Consider the following 12,815-nt stretch of genomic DNA (forward strand, 5'->3'; position numbering starts at 1 on the left):
GAGGCAGGTGGAAAACAGGGGGCCCGTCCTGTGGTGAGCTACCTTTTGAATGGCTCAGGGTTGAAGCCAATAAATACAAAGAACCAAGACTGGACAGATTATGTATTAAGGAACAAAGAGAGAAAAAAACTCAAGATGTGAACACGCTGGGACTGCAGCGGGCAGAACTTTTAGGTCACTGGGTCCTTGTTACTACTGAAGGACTAGGAAACATGCATTTCTCTCCTCCAAAAAAAACACCCACAGCTTTACCAACCCATCTCAAATTCTTCCCCTGGTGATCAAAATACACACGTGCCTCAAACTAAATCTTTGATTATAAGGCGTATAGAATTTAAGTTAACAAGACCCCCCCTCCCCCCAGAGTCCAAGGCAGGGACACCAATCTTTGTCTCAAAAGAGCACTTCAATAAATCCATGTGGATTGAGGGCAAGGGAATGAAAGAGGCTGTCTTTGAACAGGGAATAATCCACCTAATTCCAAGTGGCTGGATTAAAGGCATTCCTGGACAAGCAGGGTCTCGGGAAAGATAATGCTACATGAATGTCAATTTCTGACAAAAACAAAAACCAGAAACAAGCAAACAAACAAACAAACAAACACCCCTGCCTCTGTAGAAGGATGGACAAGACTGTGATGGAGGCGCCTTGGGAAAGTTCACCCTTGAGGAGATGGCAGTTGGTTCTAAAAAGGGGAAGCAGGCCATGACAGCTGAGCATTCCTTTGCAAAGTCCATCTCCCAGGCCAAACCCTCTCCAAACCTTACACTTCATCAGACAGAAGCTCCTCCAGACGCCCAGGCAGCGGCTGAAGAGGGGCTGTCCACACCCACCGGCTGCACAGCCTTCCAAACCTGCCTACTCGTTTTGGAAGCCGAGCTTTTAATTAAACACCACCTCCCCGGATCTGTTGAGGCAAACTGGGGCTGGGCCAGAGCCAAAGAGAAGCTCCCTAAATACACAAGAAAAAAAAAAAAAATCCCCCCACCGCCCCCAATTCCCACCTCCAGGCAGCTCGCACGGCTGGTTATATTTCCTTTGGATGAGTAACACAGGGCCCTGGTCTATCTCTATGCACCAGAAAATCCACATCCAAGGATCAGGTTATCCCCAGTCCCACCCTTTGCAGGAAAAAACCAGGGTGTTGTTCCCCGCCCCCAATACACACACACGTGCCCGCGCGCGCGCACACCGACACACACAGACACACACATAATATCTACACAATCCTTCCAAGAGAAAACCGGGAGTCTGTGTTTGGGGGGGCGGAGGGGGTAAAAATACAGTTGTTTAGGGGGCTCCAATCTTGCCTTCAGGCTAGGAGGCTCAGCCAGAAGGAAGGTCCCCAGCAAGGCTACTCTGGGAACTTCTGCTTCGCGCCCCTGGGGAGGGTTGAGGGAAGGCATGCATACCCTCACCAGCTATGGAACAGCCTAATTAATACCTAATTTGCTCAGATTCCGCACCACCCCCCCCCCCCCCAACCAGGGTGAACCTGAAAGCCCAGGAGGGAGAGGCAAACCTATCCGGCCGGGGACGCGGGTGGGGGGTGGGGGCTAGTTCCCGCGGCCGGGCAGAGCCCCTATATCCCTCCCCACCACCGCACCAGGTGCCCCCACCCCGTACTCGGGGGAATCAGGTGTCTGCCCAGGCACCCAGCCTCCGCGGGTCGCAGACGCTCGGTCCAGCGACAGACAATGGAAAACTTGGGGCCGGGGCCCTGCGCCCCCAGGGAAACGAGATGTTACCGCCCCCTGGGACAATAAGCATGGAGAGGGCAGGGGGCATCAGACACCCCCAGGGAAGCCGCCCAGCTCGGTGACCCAGCAGTGCCCGGAGCGGTGCCGCGGGTGAGCAGGTGACACCCGGCCAGAGCGCTCCCGCAGGTGGCCGGCGGCCACCGCGTTAAGCAAGGGCCGGGCGGACGGCCCGGGGCGGAGGCGAAGCTCCGCGGCGAGGTCACTGCGCGGCCGCCCGCACCGCAGCCGCGCCCCCGGCGTCCTACCTTCATGTCGCTGATGATGGTCTGGAAGAGGCCTCCGAGCGCGCTGCATTCCTTCTCAATCACAGCCTCCATTTTCCCGGCGCCGGCAGGGTGAGGACACACACTCGGGGCCGCCTGGACTGTGCGCGGGGCCGGGGCTCGCTCACCCGCGAACAATTCCACCCTCCGAGCGACCCACCTCCGACTCGCAGCCTCTTCTGCAAAGAGGGCGAAGTGCCCGAGATCGGCTGTTCACTGCCCCAAATAATAAATTTAAAAGCCAAACCGCGCTGCAGCGTGATTCGCCTACATGCAGCGCTCGGCTCCTTGCCTTAAAAATGCCCGGAGAAGACTGACAATCAGGCCACCACTGGTGCCCACGACGGAAACGGCAAAGCCCATCTTGAAGCAAAGAAAACCGCCCGCTGACCCGGGGCCAGCGCCATTTAAAAATCCAAGATTTTCTAATTTAATAATATTTTTGAAGTTAAAAAAAAAAAATCGACCAACAGCAGAACGCGTCTGCTCGCGGCTCCCGGATCTGTTGCTCGCAGCCGCGGCCGCCGCCTCCTTTTCACTCCTGCGCGCCCGGCCCCAGCGCTCGCTCTGGCGCGGCTCCCGGGGACGTTCGGAGGGGCGCACGCGCGCTCGTGGCCGTGCGTCCGCCGCGGGGGCGCGGGGAGGGCGCGCGCTCGCGGCCGTGCGTCCGCCGCACGCGGGCGGGGCTAGGAGCGCGTGGCCGGGAGGCGCGTGGGGTGGCCGGGAGGCGCGTGGGGCGCCCGCAGCGGAGGGGAACCGGCGGGCTGTGCAGCCACTAACCCACCCCCGCGGGAGCCGCTTCTTCCCCCGAGCACGCACGGAGCACCCCCTCCTGCCCTGGCCGCGGGTCGGAGCACGGAGAGGGCGTGTCAGCACGCTGCTGGGCGAACGCCCACCCCACAATGGCTGCGAGCGCCGGGAACGGAGGGTGCACCGCCGCTCCCTGGGAACTTGCAGGATGGCACGCTTAGCGCAGCGCCCAGCATATTGTAGTGAGCGCTCAGTAGGGCGGGAAAACTGCTGTGGCTGCTACTGCAGCCTTCGGAGAAGAGGCCCGTTTTGTGATATCAGGACTGCAGCGCCAGTCACGATTGCAAACAGCAATCGTAATTTGTAATTAATTTGTAATTAACAAATATGTAATTACCGAGAGTTTGGGGGCGTATCCTATGGCGGGAAGCCCAGTTCAATAAAAGTTGCAGGATGCTGGCAAAGCAGATTGATTTGCCATTGTAAAATAAATGTATACTGTGCTTCGATTTATGGGGATTGTTGACTGCCCCTGATTTGGACGGGTTTTTTTTTTCAGGCCCACTGAGGGGATTGGCTGTTGGTAATAACTGCAGAGAGCCCTGTTGGGAGATTTAACCTGGAAAGAACGCAAATGTGCCTAAGTTGATTTGCAGGCCGGTGGTTCATTTTCATAGCTCTACGGCCTAACTGCATAGCTTAACACCAAATAGACAAGAAGGGAGAATCAAATGAAAGGCTTTTAAAAGACCTTAAAACATAAGCACCTAACTCTTCACTGCTCCCTTGACCTTTGAGCTGACTTTGTGAAGCACAAAGTACAAAAGGAAAATACTGGCGAGGAGACCAAAGAAATTACATGTAAAATGCTGTAGACTTGTGTCAGACTCACTAATAATAGCTAAAGTTCTGGCTTTGAAAAATGGCATGAGTCAAATACATGGAGGGGCATATCACAGCTGCAGAAGATAATTTTCCCCTGGGCCACCTTGCCCAACTCTTAATCCCAACTCCCCTTCTCGGCCCCTCTCCCAAAAATCATAAGGAGGAGTGTTACTTCTGGAATTAACCAATCTTTTAGACAAGTCTGCTGGGTCCTGTCCCCATGGTGATTTGGATGCCTAGGTCACATCTTCACCTTGCCAATAACAGTACGTGATACACAGTTTGCTCTCAATCATTACCATTATAATGATTTTTAATACTATTGGTATTATAGTGATCAGGTCACTGTTTATAGAGCCTGATTGCCTGGGTTCAAACTCCAGTTTACAACCTACTAACTGTATGACCTTGGGCCAATTTAACGGCTTCATTTTCCTCATCTGTAAGTGGGGATAAAGACTTAATACGACTGTTGGGACTTTCACGTGCACTAATATATGTAAAACATTTAAAGCAGTTTCTAGCATATAGTAAATAAGCGCTCAATAAATCTCACTAACAGATGTAGTTTATTCATAATAGCCAAGATGTGGGAACAACCTAAATGTCCATAATGGATGAATGGATACAGAAAATGTGGTATGTCCATACAACGGGATATTATTTAGCCCTGAAGGAAATCCTGCATAGGTGACAACATGGATGCAACTTGAGGACATTGTGGTAAGTGAAATAAACCAATTACAGGACAAATGCTGCATGATTCTATTCATATTAAGTACTAGCTAACATACTCAAACTCGTTGAATGGTTGCCAGGTGCCGTGGTTGAGGGAAGGCGGTAATGGAGAGTTGCTAACCAATGGGCATGAAGTCTCAATTACACAAGATGAGGTAAGTCTAGTGAAGGAGAGATTTTGAACAGGAAAGGGGCAACACCAGAGTTGCACCCCCTACATTGCATTCTTTCCCCGTGTTTGAGCCTCCCTCAAACTCTCTCCTCCCTTTGAAACACCTAGCACTCACTGGGCTGACATCAAGAGCTGATTAACATGCAGTTTCTCCCAGGAGTATTTGCTTTATTATTATTATTTTTTAAATAGCTCCTAGGAGGAGGAACCCAGAGGAATGAAGCTCTACTAAAGGAATTTCAAATCTTGTGGCCTTCGAAAGGAGAGATTGAGAGGCAACGAAGATTTCTCAAAGCGGTTCCTGTCACCCTGCTTCGCCCAGTAGATGGTGGTGGGTCAGGATGCTTACCACCATCTCCTAGCTCTGTAACCTCTGACAGGCTATTTGATCTCTGAAGCCAGCCTCTATTTCCTTGTGGGTTCCTAACTTGTGGCCTATTCCCAGGATCGAAATAGATATCAAATGCCTATCATGTAGTCATGCTACACACGTGAGTTTCCTTCCCTCCAAGAAGTGATTCTCAGCCCTGGGTGTACTGGGAGCCCTGCCTGGTCCTCAGACTTGGCAACTGGAATCCCCTGGGGGGACTTTAAAACACCTGTGCCTGGGTTCCACAACCAGGGAACCCAATTTAATTCATCTGGGCTTTTTAAAACTTCCCAAATGATTCTAATGTGCAGCAAATTTGAGAACCTTGATCTAAGAAACTTTAAAAGATACCCATGCTCAGGTCCTACCCCTAAACAATTAAAGTAGAATCTCTGGGGACTGGGCTCCAGCTTTTTAAAAATGTAGTATACGTATTTTATTCCATCCTCATATAAGGATACATAGGCATATGTGTGTGTGTGCGTGTGTGTGCATGTGTGTGTGTGTTCATATTTTGTCCTTATTTGCTTCACCCAAATAGGATCACATCACACACACTTTTCTGGATCTTGTTATTAACACTTGGTGTTAACACCTCTTACCATCAACAATTCCTATAGAAATCCCTCCAGGTCAATTAATATTATTCCAATACATTTTTTCTTTTAATTTTTTTTTACTTTGATACATTTCAGACATACAGAAATAAGCAAGAATAGTGCAGAGATCTCCACACTTACCCTTCCTTAGATCTCCCAAATGTTTATCCCTTATGGTATTTCCTCCATGTCTCCATATGCTTTAAAGGCCCCTCATGAGGGGCCCCTGGGTGGCTCAGTAGGTTGAGTGTCAGACCTCAGCTTAGGTCATGATCTCACAGCTCATGAGTTCTAGCCCTGCACGGGACTCTGCACTGAGCCTGGAGCCTGCTTTGGATTCTGCATCTCCCTCTCTCTCTGCCCCTAACCCACTCACATTCTGTCTCTCTCAAAAATAAATAAACATTAAAAAAAAATTTTTAAAGGCTCCTCATGAGATCCTTAATGTATGTCCCCAAGGGGAGGCCTCAGGGTTGCTATGAGGGTTGTCATTGTTTGTGAATCTTCTGACCCCTTGTAAGAGATCCTTGCCCAGAGGTAGCCTTGCCCAGAGGGTAGGCTCAGAGTCAGGCTGCCTAGGTTTGAATTCTGACTTCTTTGCTGCCCAGCCTTCTGTGCCTCAGTTTTTTCATCTGTAAAATGGATATTGGAAGTGTGAACTCCTAGGGCTATGCGAGGCCTAAATGGGATTATTTACTCTAGTACTTGGCACACAGTAAGTATCCAACAAAGGTTAGCTAGTAATATGTATTGATCATTACCATGGCTCATCTATGAAATAAACTTAGTTCAAGCTCCTTTTTATGACCTATTAGCAGAATGCTTTATGAGCCCCAAACCACTAAATGCCTTAGATAAATTGGGAAGTTGGCAGTATATAAAAGTGTCTCAAATTTAGAAACTGAAGGCCATTTTAAAAATGAAACCAGCAAGAATCAACAAATCATATCTGTTGCAATGACTCACCCTAAGAGATGGTTTGTCTGTGTTTGCAGATGGTGGCCTGAGATACACCCCAAAATAATATAGCCTTAATGTGTAGAATGTGTCACTGAGGCAGGAAACTAATGAAAGAAGGCATACCATCATGAACCAATTGGTAGCCAGGCCAAAGTAAGGTTCTGGAACTGCAGGGTCCCAAACCCATGCCTATGGGGGTCAGGCAGCATACCTGTGTGAAGCAGGCCAATTGTAAGTTCACAAGAGGTGGGGAGGGACACTGGAGCCCTGGTCAGCAAAGTGCTCCCTCAAGAGCCAGCTGCTCCATACTCCCAGGCCAAGTGGGAATGTGTGTCCTTAATCACCACATGTTCCAGTCCTTCCAGAGGGGCTGACACTTTGGATCCTGGTGTGAAGTTCTCCAAAATCTAAATATTTTTAAATTTCCCAATTTTTAAAAATCTCCTCTGCAGGCCAGTTTGTGGTTTCTGATCATGGCACTCACATACGGGGTTTGGTTCATGAGGAAGATGTAAAAGAGGGGGAAAGGTATAAGAATTTGCATTTCTCTGGGACTGTTCAAGGACAAGAGGCCCGATGTTACGGTGCTAGGTCACCAGAAAAGTGTGCCTGCCTTGTCCTGGATAGGGATGGTTTTGTCCATTCCTGAGACATTTCTGGAGCATCTACTGCATCCCAAGTCACACTTTTTTTTTCCCAGGAATGCCTGGTTCCCTTCTCCCTGTTGATATTCTCCCAAGCTGCCTGCCGCCTACTTATTTAGCAAAATTAGTTACCTTGATATTGAGAATGGGGCTTGCAGGGGAGCAGATACACCCATCACAAATTACAGAAGATTGTCTAGGATCCAACCTCTTCCTCTTCCCATGCTCAGCTTTTCTGTTCCATCCAAGCACTGATGAAAAAAAAGGGGCATTGTGTAGGTAAGATATGAGTTCTGGTTATATAGAAGCAAAAGAGTGAAAAGCCTCATTAGCAAACTTTACTTTTAACATACCACGTGAAGCAACTGAAAAACATCTAGTTATATCTAATTAATCAGAGGCATCTGAGTTTACCTAAAAATGGAAAATATTACACATTCTGCAAAAAACCAACATTTCCCTATGTAAACATTTTACAGTTATTTTTATTATACTCACAGAGTTGTGTGACCACGATCACAACCAATTTTAGAACATTTTCACCGAAGCGAATCCTTACCCATTAGCAGTCACTCCCCACTTCCCCATACCTCTCCATCCCCGGCCCTAGACATCTACAATCGATGTTCTGTCTCAGTAGATTCGCCTATTCTGGACATGTCATAGAAATGAAATCATGCATTGGCCTTTCTCGTCTGACTTCTTTTACTTAGCATAATATTTACAAGGTTCATCCATTCTAGCATATTTCTGGACTTCATTCCTTTTGTGGCTGAATAATATTCCATTGTATGGATATACCACACTTGTTTATCCATTCATTCGTTGGTGAACATTTGAATTGTTTCTACTTTGACTATTATGAATAAAAGTGCTATAGGCATTCATGTATGAGTTTTTGTGCTGACACATGTTTTCACTTCTCTTGGGTATATACTTAGAATGGGTATATACGGGTCATACAGAAAATCTGTTTGTAACCTTTCGAGGAATTGTCAGACTATTTTCCAGTAAATGGTTTTTTATTCCATGTAATTCGTAAGGTTTTTCACAACATGAATTAGCTCTGATGAAGTCAATGTCAATCTATTCATGACAGTGCTACCATCTGTCTGCATCAAGATGTGGCTGCTGTATCATCCCCAACTAGTCATTGGTTATATGGTAAATTTCTCTGTTACCTAGCATTGCACCCACAGCAAATTGTTTATTGATCCTTCCAATAGCATAATTTTAGAAATTTTAAAATTTGTTTTACAGCAATCCCATTATTGAGATGTTTCTAGCATTAAGACTTCCAGGTAAACAAAATTCTACTGTAGCCAATTAATAGTCTGTCTAAACATCTGTCACTCATAAGTTTGGCTAGCGGTAGTCATTACTGAGAATTCATTAACCCTAGATTCACCGATAAGGCCAAGATTCTGCACCTGCAAAGCTGAATTCTGGTTTGTTTGGACAGCAGAGAGTATAAAATGACACAGGAATTAAGAGTGCGTTGCGGCAAGATACTAAAGACATCTACAGTCTTTGCTGTGCCCACTTTGCACATTTAACTGATCGGGGTGGCTCAGGGCTTCCTCTCTCCAGCAACATCACAGGCGTGCCTACAATTTCAGGAGGTTTTGCCAAGGCAGGTGCAAGCTTCCTTCTCCTATGTCTCGAGCTTTTCTTTAAATCAACAGCAAAAACAGGGGCATGGGAGACCTGTCTTTAATGTGCTAAGGTAGATTGGGCACGGTTGTGGAGTCATAGAGATTTAAGTTCAAATCCTCATGTGTCCATATGACAGGTGTGTCCATGAGCAAATTACTTGACCTGCCCATGCCATTGATAAAATGCAAAATATTCTTACTTCCAAATCTTAAATATTAGAGATAATGTAGTTACTGAGCCTGAGCTGTAAGACACTCAAAACGGGGTGTGTGTGTGTGTGTGTGTGTGTGGTTCTTAACCAGACTGCTGGCTTTGTTTGGGGTAACAGGGGTGAATTTCAGCCTCTGAGCCGGGAGACATTTAATCAATTGTTTCAAAGCAGTTCTGTCTTGTTTACTTTTAATAATGGGTTTGTTTGCTTTTAATAATAAGACCCAGACCCAGCCCTTCCATTTTCTGAAGCTCGTGAGCAAATGAATGCTTGTGAACTGAAGCTCGGCAGCAATCTCTGCAGCCACAAGTGGCCAGCGGCCACAGGCAACAAGTGAAAACAGGTTGTGCGCAGGGAAACGTTTCATTTGCAGAGGGTAATGATATTTACCTGTGATCCTATCCAGTAGCTTCAAAGGTGGTGGCAGGCATTACCTAACTAATGAGCACGACACCCCGTGGGCCACTGGCCCCAAGCCAGGAATGATGGTATGTAATATCTTCCCAAGGATGCCCATCAGAAGAGAGAAGGAGAAGAAAAAACCTGTCCACCTGAGCTTGACTAGCTGTGTGATCTCCGGGAAGTCAGAGATCCCTTCTGGGCCTCACTTTCCTCATTTGTAAAATGAGAGGGTTGGTACCTTCCAGGTGATGTTAAAGGTGTCTTCCGTGTGACGGTCGCTGACCTTCAGGCCTGACTTTAGGCTCACTCTCAACCTTTGTTGGCTTTACATATATAGGTGTTTATGTCTGTCTCTGTGGGTGTATATATGTTTATGTTTTGGAAGCAGCTGGAGAAAAAGATGAGGGAAGAGATGGGTGCTGTTTGCTCCAGGCGGTGACTTAGGAAGGCAGTCCCAGAGAAAGGAGAAAATTGGAGCGCCTGCGTGGCTCAGTCGGTTGAGCGTCTGACTTTGGCTCAGGCCATGACCTTGGTTTGTGGGTTCGAGCCCTGTGTCGGGGCTGCTGACAGCCTGGAGCCTGCTTTGGATTCTGTGTCTCCCTCCCTTTCTGCCCCTCTCCTGCTCATGCTCTGTCTCTCTCTCAAAAAATAAATAGTAAACATTAAAAGAAGAAAATCACCTCCCAAATGATGCTTCATGCCCTTCCCCCACTGCCTTGGACTCCTGGACTCTCCCTATCACCTTGTCTGTCACTAGACAAGCAGAAGGAAGCACAACCATGAGCTTGTCTCATCTGCAACGGGGGCATGTCTTCCCCCCAAAACTTGTTGTTTATATTTATTTTACTCTAAATCTATTTTCTTTTTTTTTCTTTCTTTTTTTTTTGAACGTTTATTTATTTTTGGGACAGAGAGAGACAGAGCATGAACGGGGGAGGGGCAGAGAGAGAGGGAGACACAGAATCGGAAACAGGCTCCAGGCTCCGAGCCATCAGCCCAGAGCCTGACGCGGGGCTCGAACTCACGGACCGCGAGATCGTGACCTGGCTGAAGTCGGACGCTTAACCGACTGCGCCACCCAGGCGCCCCACTCTAAATCTATTTTAACCTAAACATATTGAAGAAGGAGAGACCTACCCATCATCTCACACCTCCTATAGATATGTATTTGCTAGAACAAATTCAACCCCAATCATCAAATGAAAACAGATTTCCACATAGTTGTTCCCCATAATCTAAATTTTTCTGATAGGGAGCTTAATACTTCAAATGGCAACCAGTCCCTTGTTGGTCATAGCTATTTATTTGAAATAAGAGCTTTATCCTGAGTTGGATTCTTTTCCCTTTGTTGCAGTGAATGTTCTTTAATTCTTTTTTTAAACGAAAAAAATTTTGGGGGGCGCCTGAGTGGCTCAGTCGGTTAGGCATCCAACTTCAGCTCAGGTCTCTCGGTCTGTGGGTTCGAGCCCCGCATCGGGCTCTGTGCTGACAGCTCAGAGCCTCGAGCCTGCTTTGGATTCTCTGTGTCTCCTTCTCTCTGCCCCTCCCCCCCCTTGCGCACACACTCTCTCTCAAAAAAATAAACATTAAAAAATGTTTAAGTAAAATTTATTTAAAAATAAATTAAAATTAATAAAAAATTAAAATTAAAAAAATATTTTAATGTTTATTTATTTTTTTGAGAGAGAGAGAATTCCAAGCAGGCTCCACACCATCAGTGCAGAGCCTAATGTGGGGCTTAAACCCACGAACCATAAGAGCATGACCTGAGCCCATACCAACAGTCAGACACTTAACAGAGCGAGCCACCCAGGCACCCCCGCAGTGAATTTTCTTAAGGTTCTATAATCAATGCACCATCTTTCCTTCAACACCATCTCCCAGAGGAGGAATGTAAATAGCCACACAATTTACATACATGTTAGCCACTGGGTCTCAATAACTTATTATTATAGAAATTATGTATATTATATAAACTATATTCTCTATATATTTATATGTTCAATTCCATAATATAGTTTCTGCTTGTAGTTTAATATGTATTATAATATATAAAAATAATTAGAAAACTGGATTAATTTAGAAAAAGCAGTTGTCTCAGGGGACTCATTCATGAAAATGGAAAGATCTTTTATCAAGTAATTTCCCCCCAGGGGGCCTTTAAATAGCAATCTCCCCCATTTTGATTCCATCTGTAGCAATCCCATTTAGCTGCATTACTGGACCACCTCATTGTGTAAAGGAAGGTAAACTGTATTGGTAACCATTTGGCTCTCTGTTTTTTATTCCCAACTTGCTACTAATTCATTTGGCCATTAATCGGGCTTCCCCCCCCCTCCCCCAGGCCATTTGATCTGTTTGCAGGATAAGCAGGGAGTTAGGGCCACTCCTCCAGCTGTGATGGTTTTCCAGAAGCACACAATCCAAAGGGATATTGTAGTTATAACAGAAATGATTCATTGAATAGCTCCCTCGAAAATGATGTGCCACTCTAAAGACCTCACCCAGTGGCCTGGCTGAGAACAAAGCCAGGAAGAAAAAAGAAAAAATTTTTAAAAAGAATCCCATTAATGGATTTCTTAAAGTGCTGGATGCATGATAGACAATAACATTTCTATAATTTTGGTAATATTCACTTACATTTGCGTGACTCCACATGGTTTATGGAGCATTTTCACGAATATTGTTGCGGCTCTCACAGTATCAGAGTATCAGAGAGGAGGTGGGGTGGCAGGGGGTGGGGGAGTGGGGTGGGGGTAGGTGGGGGTGGGAGAGAGTAGGGGGACGGCTCTGAAAGTTCTCAGCTGGACCTGAGTCCCAGGAGTGGCAGCAGACTTGGTGCTCGTGACTTCCCAAAGCCACCCGGCTAGGAAGTGGCAGAAATGGCACTAAGACCCAGGACTCTAATTTGAAATCTCTTTTAACCGCACCATCTCCCGAGCATCACAGCTAAAATTACCTTGTTGGACTCTCTTACTCAAGAGAGAAGGGCACACCGACTTGGAAGTATCTGGCCGTTGGGGGCCCAGAAGTCCAAGCAAGATGGCTGGTCACAAAACACATCTGAGTCCCATGAAGCATGACATTATTTTCCGATATTTTAAAGAAGTGTGTACCTTTCTGTGGGGCCTTCATGGAATTTACTGCACGAGGTCCACACATCCTTATGAACCACCAAGCCTATGCAAAGAGAGACTGAATATGCAGTGGTCAGATCATATAAAAAAATAGGAATAAGGGGCGCCTGGGTGGCGCAGTCGGTTAAGCGTCCGACTTCAGCCAGGTCACGATCTCGCGGTCCGTGAGTTCGAGCCCCGCGTCAGGCTCTGGGCTGATGGCTCAGAGCCTGGAGCCTGTTTCCGATTCTGTGTCTCCCTCTCTCTCTGCCCCTCCCCCGTTCATGCT

General features: G+C 46.9%; 1 protein-coding gene across 6 annotated transcripts in view; it reads right to left on the minus strand.

Moving 5' to 3' along the window:
- MTSS1 (MTSS I-BAR domain containing 1) overlaps positions 1–2,682 on the minus strand; it is a 180,105-nt gene extending 177,423 nt beyond the window's left edge. For 2 of the 6 annotated variants that reach the window (XR_007148522.1, XM_047842087.1), the window contains exon 1: positions 2,006–2,669. Coding sequence is in view for 5 of the 6 variants with exons in the window: in XM_047842087.1 (XP_047698043.1) it covers positions 2,006–2,077 (72 nt within the window). In the remaining variant the exon portion in view is untranslated. Of the gene's footprint in view, positions 1–2,005 lie in introns of all 6 variants that reach the window. The other 4 variants (XM_047842091.1, XM_047842090.1, XM_047842089.1 and 1 more) reach the window with 4 other exon arrangements.
- Positions 2,683–12,815: the final 10,133 nt, after the last annotated feature.

The sequence above is a fragment of the Prionailurus viverrinus genome, chromosome F2, assembly GCF_022837055.1.
Source record: "Prionailurus viverrinus isolate Anna chromosome F2, UM_Priviv_1.0, whole genome shotgun sequence".
Lineage (NCBI taxonomy): Eukaryota > Metazoa > Chordata > Mammalia > Carnivora > Felidae > Prionailurus > Prionailurus viverrinus.